Genomic DNA, 16,361 nt, shown 5'->3' on the forward strand with positions numbered 1-16,361 from the left:
CTATATTAAATTCGGCAATGTATTTGCGGTCTTCTCCTCTATGCTCTAGGCCCGAGCACCGCGTAACCCCAAAAGACTTTTGTTCGGCGCAAGAATCACCGGACGAGAGAGAGATCGAGGGGGGAGCGAGAGAGAAAGAGAGCGGGACAGATGGAGGAGATCATAGTGGGCGTCCTCTGTATGCTTCTCGTGTTCGCTCTCTTTCCTCTTCTTTGGTGGAGGCGCCGCCTCATCGCTCGATCCCCTCACGAGCACGATGAAGAACCCCAACGCCAACAGGTGAATCCAATCCCGCACCTTTTTCTATTCTTTTGATTTGCCCCCGAATCTTTGCTTTCTTTTGTAGGTTTTAGGGTTTCGATTAATCTTGTAAAGTTTTGATGCAAAAACACTTATGGAGAGAGATTTGCCCTCGATGTGTGATAAATTTTTCTATTCGAACTGAAACCTAGAAGAGCCTGATCACATGGCCATTGAAATTTATGATTCAAATTATGTCGTATAAACAAATCAAAGGCGAAAAAAAGAAGACGTCGAAGTCAGAATTTTTAATAACGCAAGAATTAGAAAAGAGATCTTCTTTTTATTACAATGCCAAAATTAAATATAATAAGATTCTTATTGATAAGAGAAATTAAAAATATTTTTTTTAATTTCCTTTCATCTAGAGGCTTTGGAAGTTCTAGAAATCTTGAAGGGTTTCTCTTGCTATTGATTAGCTTCTCATCTTTGTAAGATCTTCAAAATTTCATGGAAACTCTCGCTTTTGCCTGAGGTTGCCATGGAAAATTCGATATTCATACTTAGAGTAGAAATTAACCGAGAGCAAGCCCTACAAAATTCTCAAACTCTAAGGAGATATATTCATAAAGCTTCAACGGGCAAGGAAAATATCAGTTATTCCCACAGATGTTGGAGCTTCTAAAAGGTAAAGTTATGGGAAAGAACTCCAACAAAGTTTTATAACCATGATAGATTAATTTGTCATAAATTATATAACAACAATGAATATGGACATGATTTTTTAGGACATGTCTATTAAAGGAAATTGCGGGAGCTTGAAAATAGGCAGTAAGATTCTTCATTTATGGGATAAAAAAACAAATCCAAGAAATTCAGTATCATGGGTGGAGTAGTCACGCAGGCCATCGATGTTGAAGGTTGATATTATGACTTGGCATATGGGGTCTTTTCTTTTAAGGCAGGGTTATCTTGTAGCAGTCACAAGATTCTAAATTAGATGATTGAGAAATGTGAATAACCAAAGCAGAAGAGTTTATTCTAATCTCATTCTAATAACGTCGGTATTAGCATCTTTCTTGACACTTGAAACAAGCACAGGTAACATATGGAAATTTATAAGGGAAACAACACAAAGACTAAAAAAGTGGATACTTTGGCATTTATATTTTGATTGCATTAGACAAATGTTGATAATTCATAATGCAGAATTGGAGAAGGAAGAAAAAATTAATCAAATGGAGGGCTATAAAGCAGATAAGCTCATTTCCCCTACTAACTGATTTGCCATATGTTCATACCCGATGCTTGTTGATTTTGTGAATGTAATTGTAATAAATAGTGGCACTGTGTCTTTTCATTTGAGGTTTACAACAATACCTTTTCATTCTTTCAGGTTTTTAGTTGTTAAATGTGTGATGCCATGTTGTGAGTATCTATTAGGGTCAGCAGAACCATCCCGAACTAGACGGTTCCTGTTGTTCTGAGTCGTACCGGTGGCTCATCGGTACGGTTCTGGTAACGAAAATGAAAACCGTTGCCGGAGGCAGAGAAAGAGAAGGAAAGAGAGGAAAAGAGAGAGCGAGTGGGAGGGGGGAGGGAGAGGGAGGAAAGCCGGTGGAGGGTGGTGGACGCCGGCAGAGGCCGGCAACTAGGTGGGAGGGGAGGCCGTAGCTGGTTTTCCTGTTTCAAACGAAATAGGGGTCCGGCAAATTTCGCAATTTTTAAGTGAATTCGGCAAGCGATTTGCCGACTTCACTTAAAAGTTGTAATTTTTTTAGTATCCAAACCTCTGTTTCGTTCGGAATAGAAAAACCGGCTGCAACCTCGCCTTCCGCCCAGGCGCCGGCCTTCACCACCGTCCAACGGCCTCTTCTCTCCCTCCCTCTCTCTCTCTCTCCCACGGTCTGCGTTGATCTCTCCTCTGTCGGTACAGGCCTGACACGGCATAGCGTGGGCCTATACCGACTCGTGCCGCCGGAAAATCGGTACGGTGCCCGGTATTGGTTCCGCCGACCCTGCGGTATCCATACTTAAATTAGGAACCTCATCAATTTTTTTATTACTTTTGTATTTTGAAATGCATATTCCACAGGTAGAAAGAGTAGTTCACCCTGCTAGGACTCGTCGCATGCATCGGAGGCCAGCCGCTGCAAGTTCATCTGCTGCCTCAACAAGTGCAGGTCCTCTTTGCCCCCTTCTAGTGATTTGCTTATACCAATTGATTTTGTGCATCTGCTTATACCTTATTAAGAAGCATTTTCTTTAATAGTTTTGCCTGTTTTTCCTGATTATTCTCCTATTTTCTATATCCATGATTGTTCTTTTTCTTAGTCATTCATTTCACTCTTGTTTGCATAAGTATTGATATTGGATCTGGCAACTTTAAATTTTTTAATAAAATTTTGCCTTTTGGTATCATCAACAAGAAAATAGTGAATTTGGTTGAATTTGAAAATCTTTTAAAGTTAGAATCACAGAATTCCTGGGTGTGAGAAACTAATGCAGTTTGATCCCCTAAATCTGTGCTGGACAATGCCTGTCAATGTCCTCAAGTCTGGGTTGCTGGAAAGATGCCTTATTAGGTAAGGATCGTGAGAGTCCTTAATCACACCGGGACTTTTGTTTTCTCTTTTTGTGTCCTATATGGCTGTCCTATAAGAAGAATTAGAGGCTAACAATTATAGGAAGTATTAGAGATCAGTTTGGCAATATTTGTTAGTTCTATTTTGAATAATAATATTATTGAAAAATATTTATAGCAAGTTTATATACACCGGCTATCATGCTGATTTTGAAATCTTCATTGTTAGCATGTAGTGGCTACTGACCTTTTTTATAATCAAAACTACCTTTCCTCGGCTTTTGCTTTGTATACTAGTTTCACAGGTCATTTATTGGGACCCATGTGTTAGTTTGTGGGCCATAGCCTCTTGTTAGAGTTCTTTACTAGCAACAAGTCTTTACTCTTTGGTTTTCAGGTTTCCTTGAGCTTCCTTCTAGTTTTCTTTAGGTTAAACATTCCTGTTTATGTCCCTTCTCTCATTGTCCTTTCCCCACTTCTAGCAGACATAGACTTAGAGTGTTCCAGCCTGATTGCTCTTTTCTTTTTTGGAAGTTGTGGTTTGTGAATATTAAGCACTTTATGAATAGCAAGTACCTCCTATGTTGTATTTCTTGCTAGTCTTATACTCTCGTAGTATGGCATCCTATGACATATTGCAACATTTACACCCACAGTATGCTCATGATACCTATTCTTCCATCAACTTTGTATGCATAGTATATCTATAGTAGTGATGTGTATGGTATCACTAGGGTGATTTCTAGCAATTTGAGTGCAAGATTTGTAAATGTATATGCTAACTTCTTTGCCTAACAAGATATTTAGCTTCACCTCAAATTGCAGATTGTGACAGTATGGTGCCTGGCACTTCTAGGAGGTGCCTTGGTTACCATCTATTCCAATCTCTCTCCCTTTCTCTAATTTTTTGTAATCTGGTGGTTCTTAAAAAAGTAACTTGTTTTTATCACCTTAAGCTTGAGATTGATCATATTTCAACTTTCTCTACGTTTGCGAGTTTAGACAACTTCTGCTGAATTTTGAGTTGATATTCAGAAGCTCTTGTTGAAAGTGATGAGGAGGTGGCTGAGGGTGATTATTATGTTGCTAAAGCATCTAAGAAAAAGGAAAAGAAAAAACAAGAGCGTGAAGCACAAAGACAGGTGGATTATCTTTTGAATTTTTTCCCTTCATATCTGGTCTTTGTTAGGTCAATGCTAATGTTGAGACACTGGCATATCTTTTATTAGGCTGAGGAAGCAGCACATGAATTAAGAACGACAAAGCAAGATCGCTATGCAGAAATGCGTAGGAAGAAGGATGAGGAGCGTGAAGCACAAGAACGTTTGATGGTTGGTGATAGTATTGTTAGCATGCTTTTTGAAATTATAAAATACTTATTTCTATACTAAAGCGGCATGTAAGTTGATATAGGAGGAAGAAGCTAGGGCTCGGCAAGCCAAGGAGGAAGAAGCTGCGGCTCTAGATTTTGAGAAATGGAAAGGAGAATTTTCAGTTGATGCTGAGGGTACAACAGAAAATGAACTGCAAGATGAGAACCAAGGTCAACTCTTTAATTTTGTGGAATACATCAAGGTAGGTGTCTCTTTTCATTTTATATGAACAATCTACTCTATATTTCTATATATGCGTCTCCTGTAAGTTGTTTATCTTGGCTTTATTTTCTTACATTTGACTTAACTGACACCGTGGTATTATTTTTTTTCCTGATAGTTATAATGTGTTGATTTTGGTTGGATGATTGATTTCTGTAGCAGTTCTACCATCATTTACAATAATTGATGATTTTTGAAAAGAAAATAAGTGAAAGAAGTCTTGATAATGAACAGATACAAGGTGTGATGATAGTCATGGTAACTGAGGAGTTTTGCAATATTATTTGCCTCATGAGGAATTTGATTCCCCTAAAGATATAAAGATAGTTCACATAACTTAGGGAACCGCTCCCTCCTCCAGAAAAGTCCTGACTTTATCACCCCACCCCACCCCCTCTCTCCCTTGTGTTTTTAATGCCTGACTTGTCTAACTGTACAGGAGGTCATCATTCACTTGCGCACCATGAGAAAAATATAAGAAAAATATACTAATACCCTTACTATAGATGTTCTTCATTCCTTGGTTTTAACGCCCTTGCTGGTGCATATACCATGCCATGCGAAAAAGTGAATGGTTAACCTTAGGTCGAGAACACACCAGGATAGATTTCTGACTATGACATGAACCCTCATTTGACATATTTGCCTAGTACCAACCATAAAGACCGGGGTTAAACTTAATTGGATGTCAGAACATAAATACAACTGTTGATTCACCTTAGCATCCTTTTATTAACTCCAATCTTTATAGGGTCCTTGATTACCTTCTAAGCTAATTTAAAATTCAAAGTTTGATAGCTCTAGACATTCTTCTCTGAAACATATATAAGCATAAGCATGATTGCTTTAACTATAAGAATTACAGTAATTAGTTGTCTAGGTTTTCTTCACTCTCTTGGCTCTAGCACAAAATCGAACATTTCTTTTGGCAGGATATCCTCATACTCTTATGGCATGGACACATAACATCCGAATCAAGGTCCGCCGTACCGGTACCGGTCGGCGTACCGGTGGCCGGCCGGACCGGTACATACCGGCCGGACCGGTACCGTACCGGCCGGTACCGCGAGCCAAACATTTTGTTTTTTTTTTAAATGTTGTCTCTGTTGGATCTTAAATTAAGTGAAGATTTATGTTTTTTTATTGCTTTTTTCATGATTTTTGATGTTTTTATATTTAAATTTAGGGTTGAAATTTGAAACATATATGATGCATGATTGCATGTTATGTTTTCCTCCGTTCCAAATGATAAAATGATACACATAAAATATCTTCAAATTAAAATACAATCATTTACATACATTTCAAGTACTGTAGGATATCTACAATCGGGATGAGTGCCGATGGCTCTCGTAGATATCCGGATCATAAGTATAATCAGGAGGAGGCAAATCAACCCAATCAGAAGGAACGCGCGCCAGGTTATAAGAACTGTCGGATCTCTCGCTCACGCTCTGGCTCTGAGAGGTGTCCTCTGATTGTGTAGGGGCCCATCCAAATATGGCGGAAGCAAAATCCAATGCACCATATCCATATTCGTTAGGCTGAGGCTGTGGATAATAGAATCCGTATCCGTATATTGTCGGATCTGCAGTCGTATCCTGTCTTCCTGAACGACCTCGAGGAGTCCATCTTCTATATCCAATGATATCCTCACGAAATCTATCAGGTGGTCGACCGTGGTCCGTATCCTGTGTAGCACCCGTAAATTGGGACTCACCGGTGAAATAAAGACCACCCTCCGACTGTGTCTCATGAGTACCATACTGTCCTCCGCTCCCTCCATGGCTAGAAGATCCATCACTACCAAAACCTTCATCACTGCTAGTCCAAGTCTCTTCCTCGACACTCTCCATTGGGACTCTTTATTTTTCTTTTCTGGCCCTCTCTGTCTGGCTCCCCTGTGCCTGCGGTTGATCAGCTCTGGGAGTGCGTGGAATATTGCGCTCAGCCCATTGCTCTGGATCGACCCTAGCTTCGGTGGCTATGAAGGTAGCTGGTCGTGGAGGCGATCCTGGCTCGTCAAGCTCGGGCTCCTGCTGCTGGCCTACAAGCCAGCCGAGTAGTGGATCATCGTCATTAGCGGTGAAGGTCCCGTAAATCGGATCTGTATGCTTGAGCTCCACTTCCTCCTGGATGCACTTTAGCCTCAACCGCAAATTGTAATGCACATAAACAAGGTCGTTGAGGCGTTTTTGCGTCAAACAGTTTCTTTGTTTGCTGTGGATAAGGGCGAAGGTGGACCAATTGCGCTCACATCCACTAGAGGAGACTGTTTGGGAGAGGATCCGGATAGCTATCCGCTTTAGATTTCTCGCGGATCCGCCAAAATGCACCTACCATTCAGCTGCAAAAATATTTATGAAAATTATATATATGATAGTTCTATAATAGTAACTAAGTAACACCAGGTGAATGTTTTCCTGATGTGTCACGTACCTGGATTCATATTGTGTTTGCTGACGACAGCCGCTCGTTGGCCAAAACTGTAGCTGCCCTCTCTAAATAATTTGCTCTGTGAAAAATAAGCATAAGAAAACCATGTTAATAATTGAAGATGCCGATATACTTACACATGCTGGTAATTACTAAATCATAATTATCTCTTCAAGACATAGGGCCGCTTTTTCTGGATCATGCTCCATCTTGTAAATCACATTACGCAAAGCATCTAGAAGTGTTTCATCCATACCAATTCCATCTATGCTGTACTGAAACCGGGGGTTTAGGTAGTATGCTGCACATATACGAAACTATCCTAGCATAGTTATATAATTACATCACTATAATTATCAGTATAATTATATCTTAGCTTACCTGCTAGATGTAATTCCGTACCCATTTGCGCTCTCCACCGTTGCTCAATGATGTTGATGTACGACCGGCCATGTGCTGGATCTGCCTCCATAATCTGATCCTTTGCTTTGACCATCATGTGATATAAAAACCCCATCTGGGGGTAGATCTCGCTATCTACGGCCCGCAGCACTTCATATAATGGTTTGATAGCCTTGACTATTGTTGTAGCTCGCTGCTAGAATGGCTGTCTCGTCACCAAGTATTCTATCTTGCTCCCTTCAGTGCCGGCATAAGAATATCTACTATCATACCACTCGGAACTGGCAAACATCTGACGTAGGGCTCCTCTCTTCTCGAGGATGCTATTAAGTGCGATGAAGCTGGTAGCAAACCGTGTGTCTCCTGGTCTCAGAATCTCTCCCCCTGCATACTTTCTCATCAGTGAAAGGACCTAGTTATGGTTATAAATATACCTGGTAATGCGTTAGGCTGTCTCCACCGTTTGTTGCACCCTACGAATCTTTCCAATGTCCATCAATATAAGATCGATACAATGTGCTGCACATGGGGTCCAGAAAATATGTTGTCGCCGCTCCATCAAGACCTGCCTGACAGCCTTATATTGCGGTCCATTATCAGTGACGACCTGCACGACATTCTTCTTTCCTACCAGATCAATCACATCCTCCATAAGTTTCAGCATGTACGAGGTGTTGTGCACATAAGCCGAAGCATCAACCGACTTATGGAAGAAGGTCTTAGCATCACAGTATGTCAGAAAGTTGATGATGCTCCGCCTGGTTGGACCGGTCCAACCATCGCACATGATGGTTAGTCCATATATGGGCCACTTGCTCTTGTAGGAGTCAATTCAATTCTCCAGCTCCTCCTTAATGTTGTCAAGAAACTCACCGTATATGTCCTTCGGGCCTGGAGGAGCTACACCGAGATCGGCAGCTTGTATGGCGGCAATGGCAGACCTGTAGTATGTATTGTCTGCCACATTCGCTGGGATGTGGCTGAAGTGAAACCAGGATCCAATAGCTCGCCATATAGTTTTCTTCTTATCCTTCATCCACATTGTGTCTACCCTCTGCTGCCTTGAATCTCTACTGGGGAGAGCATGCGGATCTACATCATGAATTGTCGCTCCTTGTGGAATTCCTATAGATTACTTCTTTCGGCTACCAAAACTACCCATCATAGATGCAATCCGGCCACGTTCTTTGCCGACGCCCTCCCTGACTGAAGTTGTCCTCAAGAACTCTGGATCTTGTCTAGTGCTCCTAGAACCGCCGCCCGACTCGTATGCAGAGGGCCCAAATTGAGCTCTATGCCTGGCCACCTCCTCCTGCTGCCACTGATCATCCAAGCTTGCATGCATGGCCGCCTGAATATCTGCCTCCTCCTCATCTAGATCTTCGACCTTCTCTGGCTCCCTAGAGTGATAGGAAGGTGGCTCTGCCGCTCGGCGATCGACCTCCGCCCTCTTCTTGGAAGCCATCTCCTTCGCTTCTTTGACCTCAGCGAGATTCTGCCTCATCAGCACACGAATCTCGTTAGGACAATTTGGGTACGTAGCAACCTCACCGGAATTTGCGGCTAAGTGTTGCTTCAACCTGGTTACCCCTCCTCCCTTGAAAACCTTATCGCAAAACTTGCATTGAAACTGGTGTCGTTGCCCCTCAGTTTCAAGTCTTCGCCCATAAGACCAGCCAATATCACGCTTTGCAGGGTTCGTTTTTCTTGATGGCTCCATTTCTATCATAAAAGGACAACTTATCAAAAAATTAAGCTAATAAAGTAAATTTTTGCATTATCTTATTATTTAAGTAATTTATAAACTATTTTTTTAAATTACTTATTAACAAATTAATGAAATAACATAGGAAAAAAAACGCACCTTAAATAGTCTCCGCTGGATTTTTTGGGTAGGACCTCCTCCTCAATTTGTAGGCTATCTCTCAAATCTTTCCGTCTCTAATTACTCTTCAGAGGCTCGCTCCTGGATTTTAGTTACTCTGGAGTCTGGACAGAGCCTCTGTTCGGTTTTTATAACCGAACGAGCGAGAAAGAAGTGGCCGAGAGGCCACTTCGTTTTCGTATTTTCAACTGATGGGAAAGGAAGTGGCCTCTCGGCCATTTCTTTTTTTAAAACAAAAATAACAAAAAAGAAGTGGCCTCTCGGCCATAAAAAAAAAAAGCTGTGGCCGACAGGCCACAGTTTTTTTTTTTTATGTTTGAAAGAAGTGGCCCGTGGGCCACTTCTTCCTTGAAACCACGCGAGGCGTTGTGGTTCCGAAAAAAAAAAAAATCGTGCTCCGTACCGGCCGGTTCGCAGATGAAAACTGAAAAATACCGGTTTCATCTGTTTCCGGTACCGGTCAAGGACTGGACCGGTATGTACCGGCCCGTACGTGCCGGTGCGGCATTCCTTGATCCGAATGTTAACACTTCCTCCTGCACTACTTTCTAACCCCATGCTTCTGAGCTTTATGCACATCGACCTTTTCATTCTCATCCTTGTAGATGCAATATTTCTACATTTCATCTACCATATTATTTATATTTGTTTATTATATTCTTCCATATAATAGATTTTTTCTCTCTTTAATGAAATTTAGATTTTCAGAGGATTTTGTTCGATTCCGTTTAGTATGACCTTTGATTCTCTTATTAAGATAGATGTATAGGCATCTATGAATTTAATATTGAAGTAATGTAAAAGAAGAAATTCTTTTCCCCCCTTTTTCTCCAGACTAGTGGTGGAACACCACTAATTAAATCTTTTGAGTCAGACTCTTGGGAAAGACTTCTTAAGGTTAGGGGCTAGAACCTCCTCGCAAGTGGGGGATTCAAGCACTAGGACCCAGTTTGTGTGAAATAAGTAACTCTTAGCAAAAGCATTTGTCAGTCCAAATGTAGTCCTATCTCTCATTATCCAACTTATATAAAACTTCCAAGTTTAACCTCAATGTAGGTCTTAATTTTGCCAATTTCTTTGACAGGATCTCCTTTTCATATGGGTGCATGTAAAACTACCTCCATCAGAATGCCAATTTTCCTTTTCCCACTTGTGCAATATAAATATGATCTCCCTAAAAGTTATGTAGCTTTGTCTCATGCTGACCTATGAAAAGCCTTGGAACCATACCCACCCCATCAACTGAGAATTATGTCTATGACCTACTTCGTTGGCGCATATTATATTAATCATGTTAAGAGGAATTTATTATTAATAAATTAATGAAACTACTGATAGATACTTGATAAGAATATCTTATCCTCTCAATCATTACAACTAGCTTTGAGATGTAAATTTTATTTTCCTCCTTGCTATTTTACATTTGCTGGAGAACCTATAAATAAGCTGGTGAAAGTTAAAACAATAATCTTTGACCTGGTTTAAGGTTGGAGCTTTTGATTGTAGGGTTGCATTCAGAAGGGAGATTAGTTTAAGTTGGTAGATAAGGTAAAATTTTCGGAGTGGCTGAGGTGTGATCCTACTCGTATGAAAGATTCTGGGTTTTATGTTTTTATCTTACAATGATTCTCCAGTACATGATTCCTCTGTTATAACAGGGAATAAGGATGTCTGGTATTCATCTTCCTTTAAATGACACTTAGGAATTATGAAAGTGGTGACTTAACCTTCTTTCTAGTGCTATATAAGGGCATATGTACTTTCACAGGAAGAACTCAAGTTTGACATGCTGTATAATAGAAAAGGATGAGCTTCCACAGTACATTGATATAGTTAGATACAAGTTAAGGGATTTTGCATGTCCTTTTACCAGGGTTTGATGAACGAAATCAAATTGATGAATAGTTGTGCTTTAATATTCGGTTGTCTTTCTTTCTGTTGGTTGATATTTCTTGAGCATTCAAAATTAGGAGTCCATTGGACCATGGGAAAAAAGGTAGTTATTGGCCTGTGGTCTTTGGTGAGATCCCAACATGTGGATATCATTTAAAAAAGGGTAGAAAATAGACAAAGCTTGTGTAAAAGGATCAGGACAAGTTTTCGGCCCTAAATGCAAAAACCCATGGGTGGAATGGCTTGAGCTCGTATTTTTGCTTTCTACTTGTCATGAGTAAGATTTGTATACTTATTTCAGATTCATTTTCAGCCGAGCAAGATGAACTTCACTTCGATAACTTCAATGGTTTGGGCTCTAGTTTTGGCAGTTTTGTTAAAAAGATCCAGTTAAGCTTATGATATGTAAATTGTGGAGAAAAATAAAATGAGGCGAGTTAATGTACTATGTGCAATTTAAAATTATATTTATATTGTTTGGGACCTTTGCATGTATTATTTTGGCAGTCTTGCACTGAAACAAGCTTTTTAACTGTTCACATGACCTTGTTAAAGTTGAATTTGATGGAAACAGTATGGAACATATGAATATGAATGTCTATGAGATCTTCCTTCATTGTAATTTAGCCTCTCTTTAATAAAATTGGGTCACTTTTTTCCTCCCTTTTCATCAAAAGCAAAAACTATGAATATCTGTGAAATTTGAGCTCTTGGATATTTTGCCCATGTTAGAAGATCGCTTTTCCTTTAAGTCTCTTTTGAATTTAATGTTCGGTGCTTCCAAATTGTCTCCGAACTTGAAAAATCTAGATTAATGCTTTTTGACATCTGAAGAATTCAAGAAAACGATACCATTGTCAGAACCTTACATATGGCAAACTTGATATAAGTCAGTTTGGTAGAAAACAGACCTCAGTTGCACTAGCTTCAGCTTGATATTGAATTGTTTCCGTCAAGTGTGGATTTCTGGAGAAAATTCAAAACCATGGATGGGAGTTTTTTCCTCCAAGGAAGATTCCATGTACTATACTGCTCTGTGGTTTTGGAGGAAATCTGATATAGGCACTTAGATGACATATAATGTGTTAAGAGGATCTGCAAAAATGTTTATGCTGCAATTAGAATTGTTAAAATGGATAAAGTGAGCTCTTTAGTGTTGGCTCTTTCTTGCCGGAATCTTTCCCCATAAGTGTCACATCATGGCTTGAAGTTTTGGTTGAAACTTTGAAACTAAAGTCAAAGATTTTTTTTTTCACTTTCAGTCTGAGCTTCCAAAATTGGGTCTCAGTTGGTCAAATTCACTTATGGGTGAGTTCATGCTAATCTTCTGTCATTTCTTCACCTTTTCCAGTCCCAAGAAGTATTTCCTGAAGAATAGCTTGAAATTGTGAATTTCGAGGCCTTGTTTGGATTCTAAAGAATTTTAGACAAGTAAATATTTTGGCATAGGCTCTGCTATCCTATAACTTCCCCTCCATTTCTTCAAATACTTCAGTACCCTGTCATACTGAGCTTAGTATTTGAAACCACTCTTCTCTTGTTTTTGTTCATCAATTGTGCAGTTGTAACAAATTTTTCTGTTTCTTCTTTCCTTTAACAATCTTTATTCTCTTTTCATGTCAACACTACTACAAAACTGAAACAGAAAAATGAGGATTGCTTTTTTAGGGAATCTATCTTGCTTTTTTTTTTTTTTAAAGAAATACTTTTTAGGGAATCTGCCATAACATAACAAATGGTTCCTTATGTGGCATATTGATAAATTAATTTATCAGTCCTGATACAATTCCCTGTATTGATATGATTCTATTATAATATGTGGGTTTCTGCTGGCAGGTTCATATACAGTATTTTTCTGTGTTATGACAATGTGAATTTATTGTTGTATGAGGTGTATGCCTTCTCTTCTATTTCTAGTTCAAGAGCTTTATTTAGTTAGGCACTTGTCTTAAGCTGTGCTTAATGAATGTATATCCTAATTTATTTTGTGGATTGAATTGGATAAGTTAATTGGACTTAAAAAGATTCTTTGCCTAATACTTCAGGTGGTATGTAAGTATATGTCAGGTTGGGTTCAAAACTTCCTTTGTTTGTTTTGATGGCTAGATGATTATTCTTGTGTTTTAATAGGAATCTTGCCATATGATGCTTGGGCTGCAATCACCAACACTATGCATCAGCATTTGGTTCCAGATTCTGAAATAATTACTCCCGGCACAGAGTAGGCATTCATGAACTATGTGTTGCTGAACAACTAAATCAGTGCATCGGACAGTTAAAAGCCCTAGGTTTGCTTTCATATTGGCCTATTAAGAAATGTTAAATTTGACAGAGAGTAAACAAACTTCTTATCAGTTAGCATGCTTGTGAATAAATGCTTGCTGGAAATACATGCTTTTGTTGCTGTTTGAGCCCTGCTCTAATGCAAGCAAAAGTAACCAGGCAGGGTTGCATGCACTCTTTTCTTTGATGAATGTGGGAGAAATTTTTTGTTGCATAGCATATGCATGAGGTGTGGATCAATATTGATCTTGGTGGCGTCCATGCAACTGCATGTCCACGTTGTTTGTTGTATGTTTGTTCGTCTGTGTATTCTTGTGCTCGAGTACTTTGCTTGTAACATACAAACATATGCATGGACGACCGGATTTATGATGAAGTCACACCTATGAAATGAGAACACCACAAGTCTAGTACTAATGTTTTAATTTTAATTGATTCAGAAACAGAAATGTGTCCCATTGGAAGACCTTGCAGCAGAATTCAAGCTGCGCACTCAGGTATTGTCAGTGGTCTGCCAAGAATGGATGTTTTCGGTGTTATAATTCTGATTTGAAGTCATTTTGACTTTAAACATTTTATATACAAATTGCATGCTCTTTTACTGTTCCTTTATTTGCCTTTACTATAGAAAATTAGCTTAGTTTGTTAATCAGCTCTGCATCTTATCCACCATTCCAGTGATGCATGCATGGCCATATCATACCTGACCTTAAAAATGATTACACCTCTACTATTCCTATTTCAAAAATGATTATGCTTATACTGTTAACATGCAACCCAACCAAATACATGATCAATTGTTACATAGTTATGATCTTTAATTCATGTTAGAATCCTAGTTCATCTGTGTTGACTTCCATGAAAATGCATGTCTAATGTTTTATTCTTTTAATTGCCTGGTGGTTTTGTAGGACTGCATCAATCGAATAATATCACTGGAGAATATGGGTATGTGTCATGAGCTCTCATCATTCCTAGTTGGCCCGTTACTGCTTCATAAGATTAAAATTGTATTTGGAGAATCACCTTAGCACCGGCAAACTACTAAATATATTCTCGCTTTTATCTGTTTGGCTCATTGCCTTCCATCTTGGGTATTTCTAACTGTTGTTGCACCCTTAATTTATCATTGTTATACATGGTGATGCCACATTGAGTGACAATGCTTCAAAGATTTTCCAGATCATCTCTTAATAACTAACCGAAGATTTAGTTGCTGACTGTTGCTCGCCAGATGAATATTACTTCGATGCTAGAGAATCATTGGACTTTTATGTCGTGCAGGGAGATTATCTGGTGTCATGGATGATCGTGGCAAGTATATATACATCTCACCTGAGGAAATGAAGGCAGTTGCAGATTACATCAAACGGCAAGGAAGAGTCAGCATTTCACATCTTGCCAGCAAATCCAACCAGTTCATTGATTTGGAGCCAAAGCCACAGTTTGATGAACAAAATTCAGATGGGATTGCTGTTGCATAGGCCTTGTCTAAATATATGTGACTATCCGTATGTTGGCTTCTGTCACCTCTATGCTTTTTCGTTACCATGATGTATATACCGCACTCACAACAGGTTTTTCAACTTTTTCCTTAAATACAGTAGCCTAACCCTCCCCCTGTATGTTATTATTATTATTATATTTTTCCCCCCCGTTGTTTGGGCTTGGGGTATTGGGATAAAACACCCTGTATGGTATGTTTTTTGGAATGTTGCTTTCTTAATGGTGAATCTGTACGCATAGACTGTATTCCCACAAGGTCTCGTAAGTTTTATTTGGTTAGACTTACGAGCTTCGGCACCCAGTTAGATGTCCACCCATCAACATGGTTGTTGTAAAATAAGAACCACTTGACGTAATTTTTCACGCTATTGCATCACATTAGAACAGTGCTGGTTACAGGCCTCTGGGTTTGGCTGCGGGGAATTTGTGAAACATCCTTTTATATATATATATATATTGTTGCGGGAACGGCATTCTGCCGGAGCCTCACACAACAGCCTAGCCCACATTAAGCTAGCAGAGAAAGAGGACCGCGTTCTTCCCGAGGTATTGTCCGCTTTGGGGGTCGAGCGTACCCGGAGCCCTCCTCAAGGTTTTGTTCCACAAAAGGGCCCTCGAGAGGAAAGAATTTCCATCCCCCATTTAAGGCACGGAACCTTTCCGCTACTAGCCGATGTGGGACTAAATTCAAGACCCCCCCAATATATATATATATATATATATATAATAGAAAAGAAAGGCTCTCCAATCTCGCCTGAGAAAAATAAATAAAGAGGGCCCTTTGACCTCCCGATTGGACAAAAAGAAAAAAAAGAAAAAAAATCTTGCTTGAAAAAATTTAACAAAGTTTTACGATCACCTAAATGTTGAGAAGTCTGAAACTCAGGACGAAGGCAGAGAGTTCGATCCGCTGGCCGCGTTAAGCCTCTGTCATGGGCTATGTCAGTATTAGCAGGGTCACAAAATTTTCTGAGGCTAGCGAGAAGATCCGACCTGCCTAATCTACTGCAGATTCTTGGGTGCAAATATCAACGAGTCATCTTTACGACATGGAGGGAATTAGTGACCGTTGCGTCCTCCCTCCAATTCCGTCAAACCAAGCGGAGGACATCCAACTGACTAGGCCTTCCTTCTCCCCCTGCCCTCAATTCAAACATGAGCGAAAATTTTTCCGTACAAAAAACTAACAAAACAAAACGAACTAATTTTACCACCATCACCTCCTCGTCCTCTGAACTCCAAATTCCCACAAAAATAAAAATCTTATTTTTCATTAACGTCGACCCATCGCTCCTGGGTTAAAAGAGGGCAAATCTCTGCATCAATGCCGCCGAGTCCTCCTCTCCGCAGTCTTCTTCAACTCCTTCCTGGTCCCTACTGGAGTACGAGCGTCAGCATGCGCCTGGGGCGGGAATATTGATGCCGAAGACAATTAAGCTGGAAACTGATGGGGTCAAATGTTCTGCACCCACTCGCCAAGGTAAGCATCATACTTGGTAATTTGCACTGTTTTAAGATAGGCCCTTTTCTTTTTCTC

At 39.8% G+C, this 16,361-nt stretch overlaps 1 protein-coding gene and 1 long non-coding RNA gene across 2 annotated transcripts; both read left to right on the forward strand.

The window, feature by feature from the left end:
* Positions 1–34: 34 nt before the first annotated feature.
* Positions 35–15,013, forward strand: LOC103716816 (DDRGK domain-containing protein 1). The gene is made up of 8 exons (XM_008804988.4): positions 35–279; positions 2,336–2,423; positions 3,860–3,966; positions 4,054–4,155; positions 4,238–4,399; positions 13,759–13,815; positions 14,230–14,266; positions 14,603–15,013. Exons 1-8 carry the CDS (start codon positions 151–153, stop codon positions 14,800–14,802), a joined length of 882 nt encoding a protein of 293 aa, XP_008803210.1. The 5' UTR covers positions 35–150; the 3' UTR covers positions 14,803–15,013.
* LOC120110582 lies at positions 9,415–12,759 on the forward strand. Its single transcript, XR_005511704.1, has 2 exons — positions 9,415–12,226; positions 12,278–12,759. It is a non-coding gene; the product is annotated as an uncharacterized LOC120110582 (long non-coding RNA).
* Positions 15,014–16,361: the final 1,348 nt, after the last annotated feature.

Source organism: Phoenix dactylifera, chromosome 4 (assembly GCF_009389715.1).
Source record: "Phoenix dactylifera cultivar Barhee BC4 chromosome 4, palm_55x_up_171113_PBpolish2nd_filt_p, whole genome shotgun sequence".
Lineage (NCBI taxonomy): Eukaryota > Viridiplantae > Streptophyta > Magnoliopsida > Arecales > Arecaceae > Phoenix > Phoenix dactylifera.

Coding starts and splice junctions, on each gene's coding strand:
- LOC103716816 (XM_008804988.4), top strand. CDS start 151: ATGGAGGAGATCATAGTGGGCGTCCTCTGTATGCTTCTCGTGTTCGCT. Junction 4,156..4,237: donor AAGCACAAGAACGTTTGATG/GTTGGTGATAGT, acceptor AAGTTGATATAG/GAGGAAGAAGCTAGGGCTCG. Junction 14,267..14,602: donor AATATCACTGGAGAATATGG/GTATGTGTCATG, acceptor TATGTCGTGCAG/GGAGATTATCTGGTGTCATG.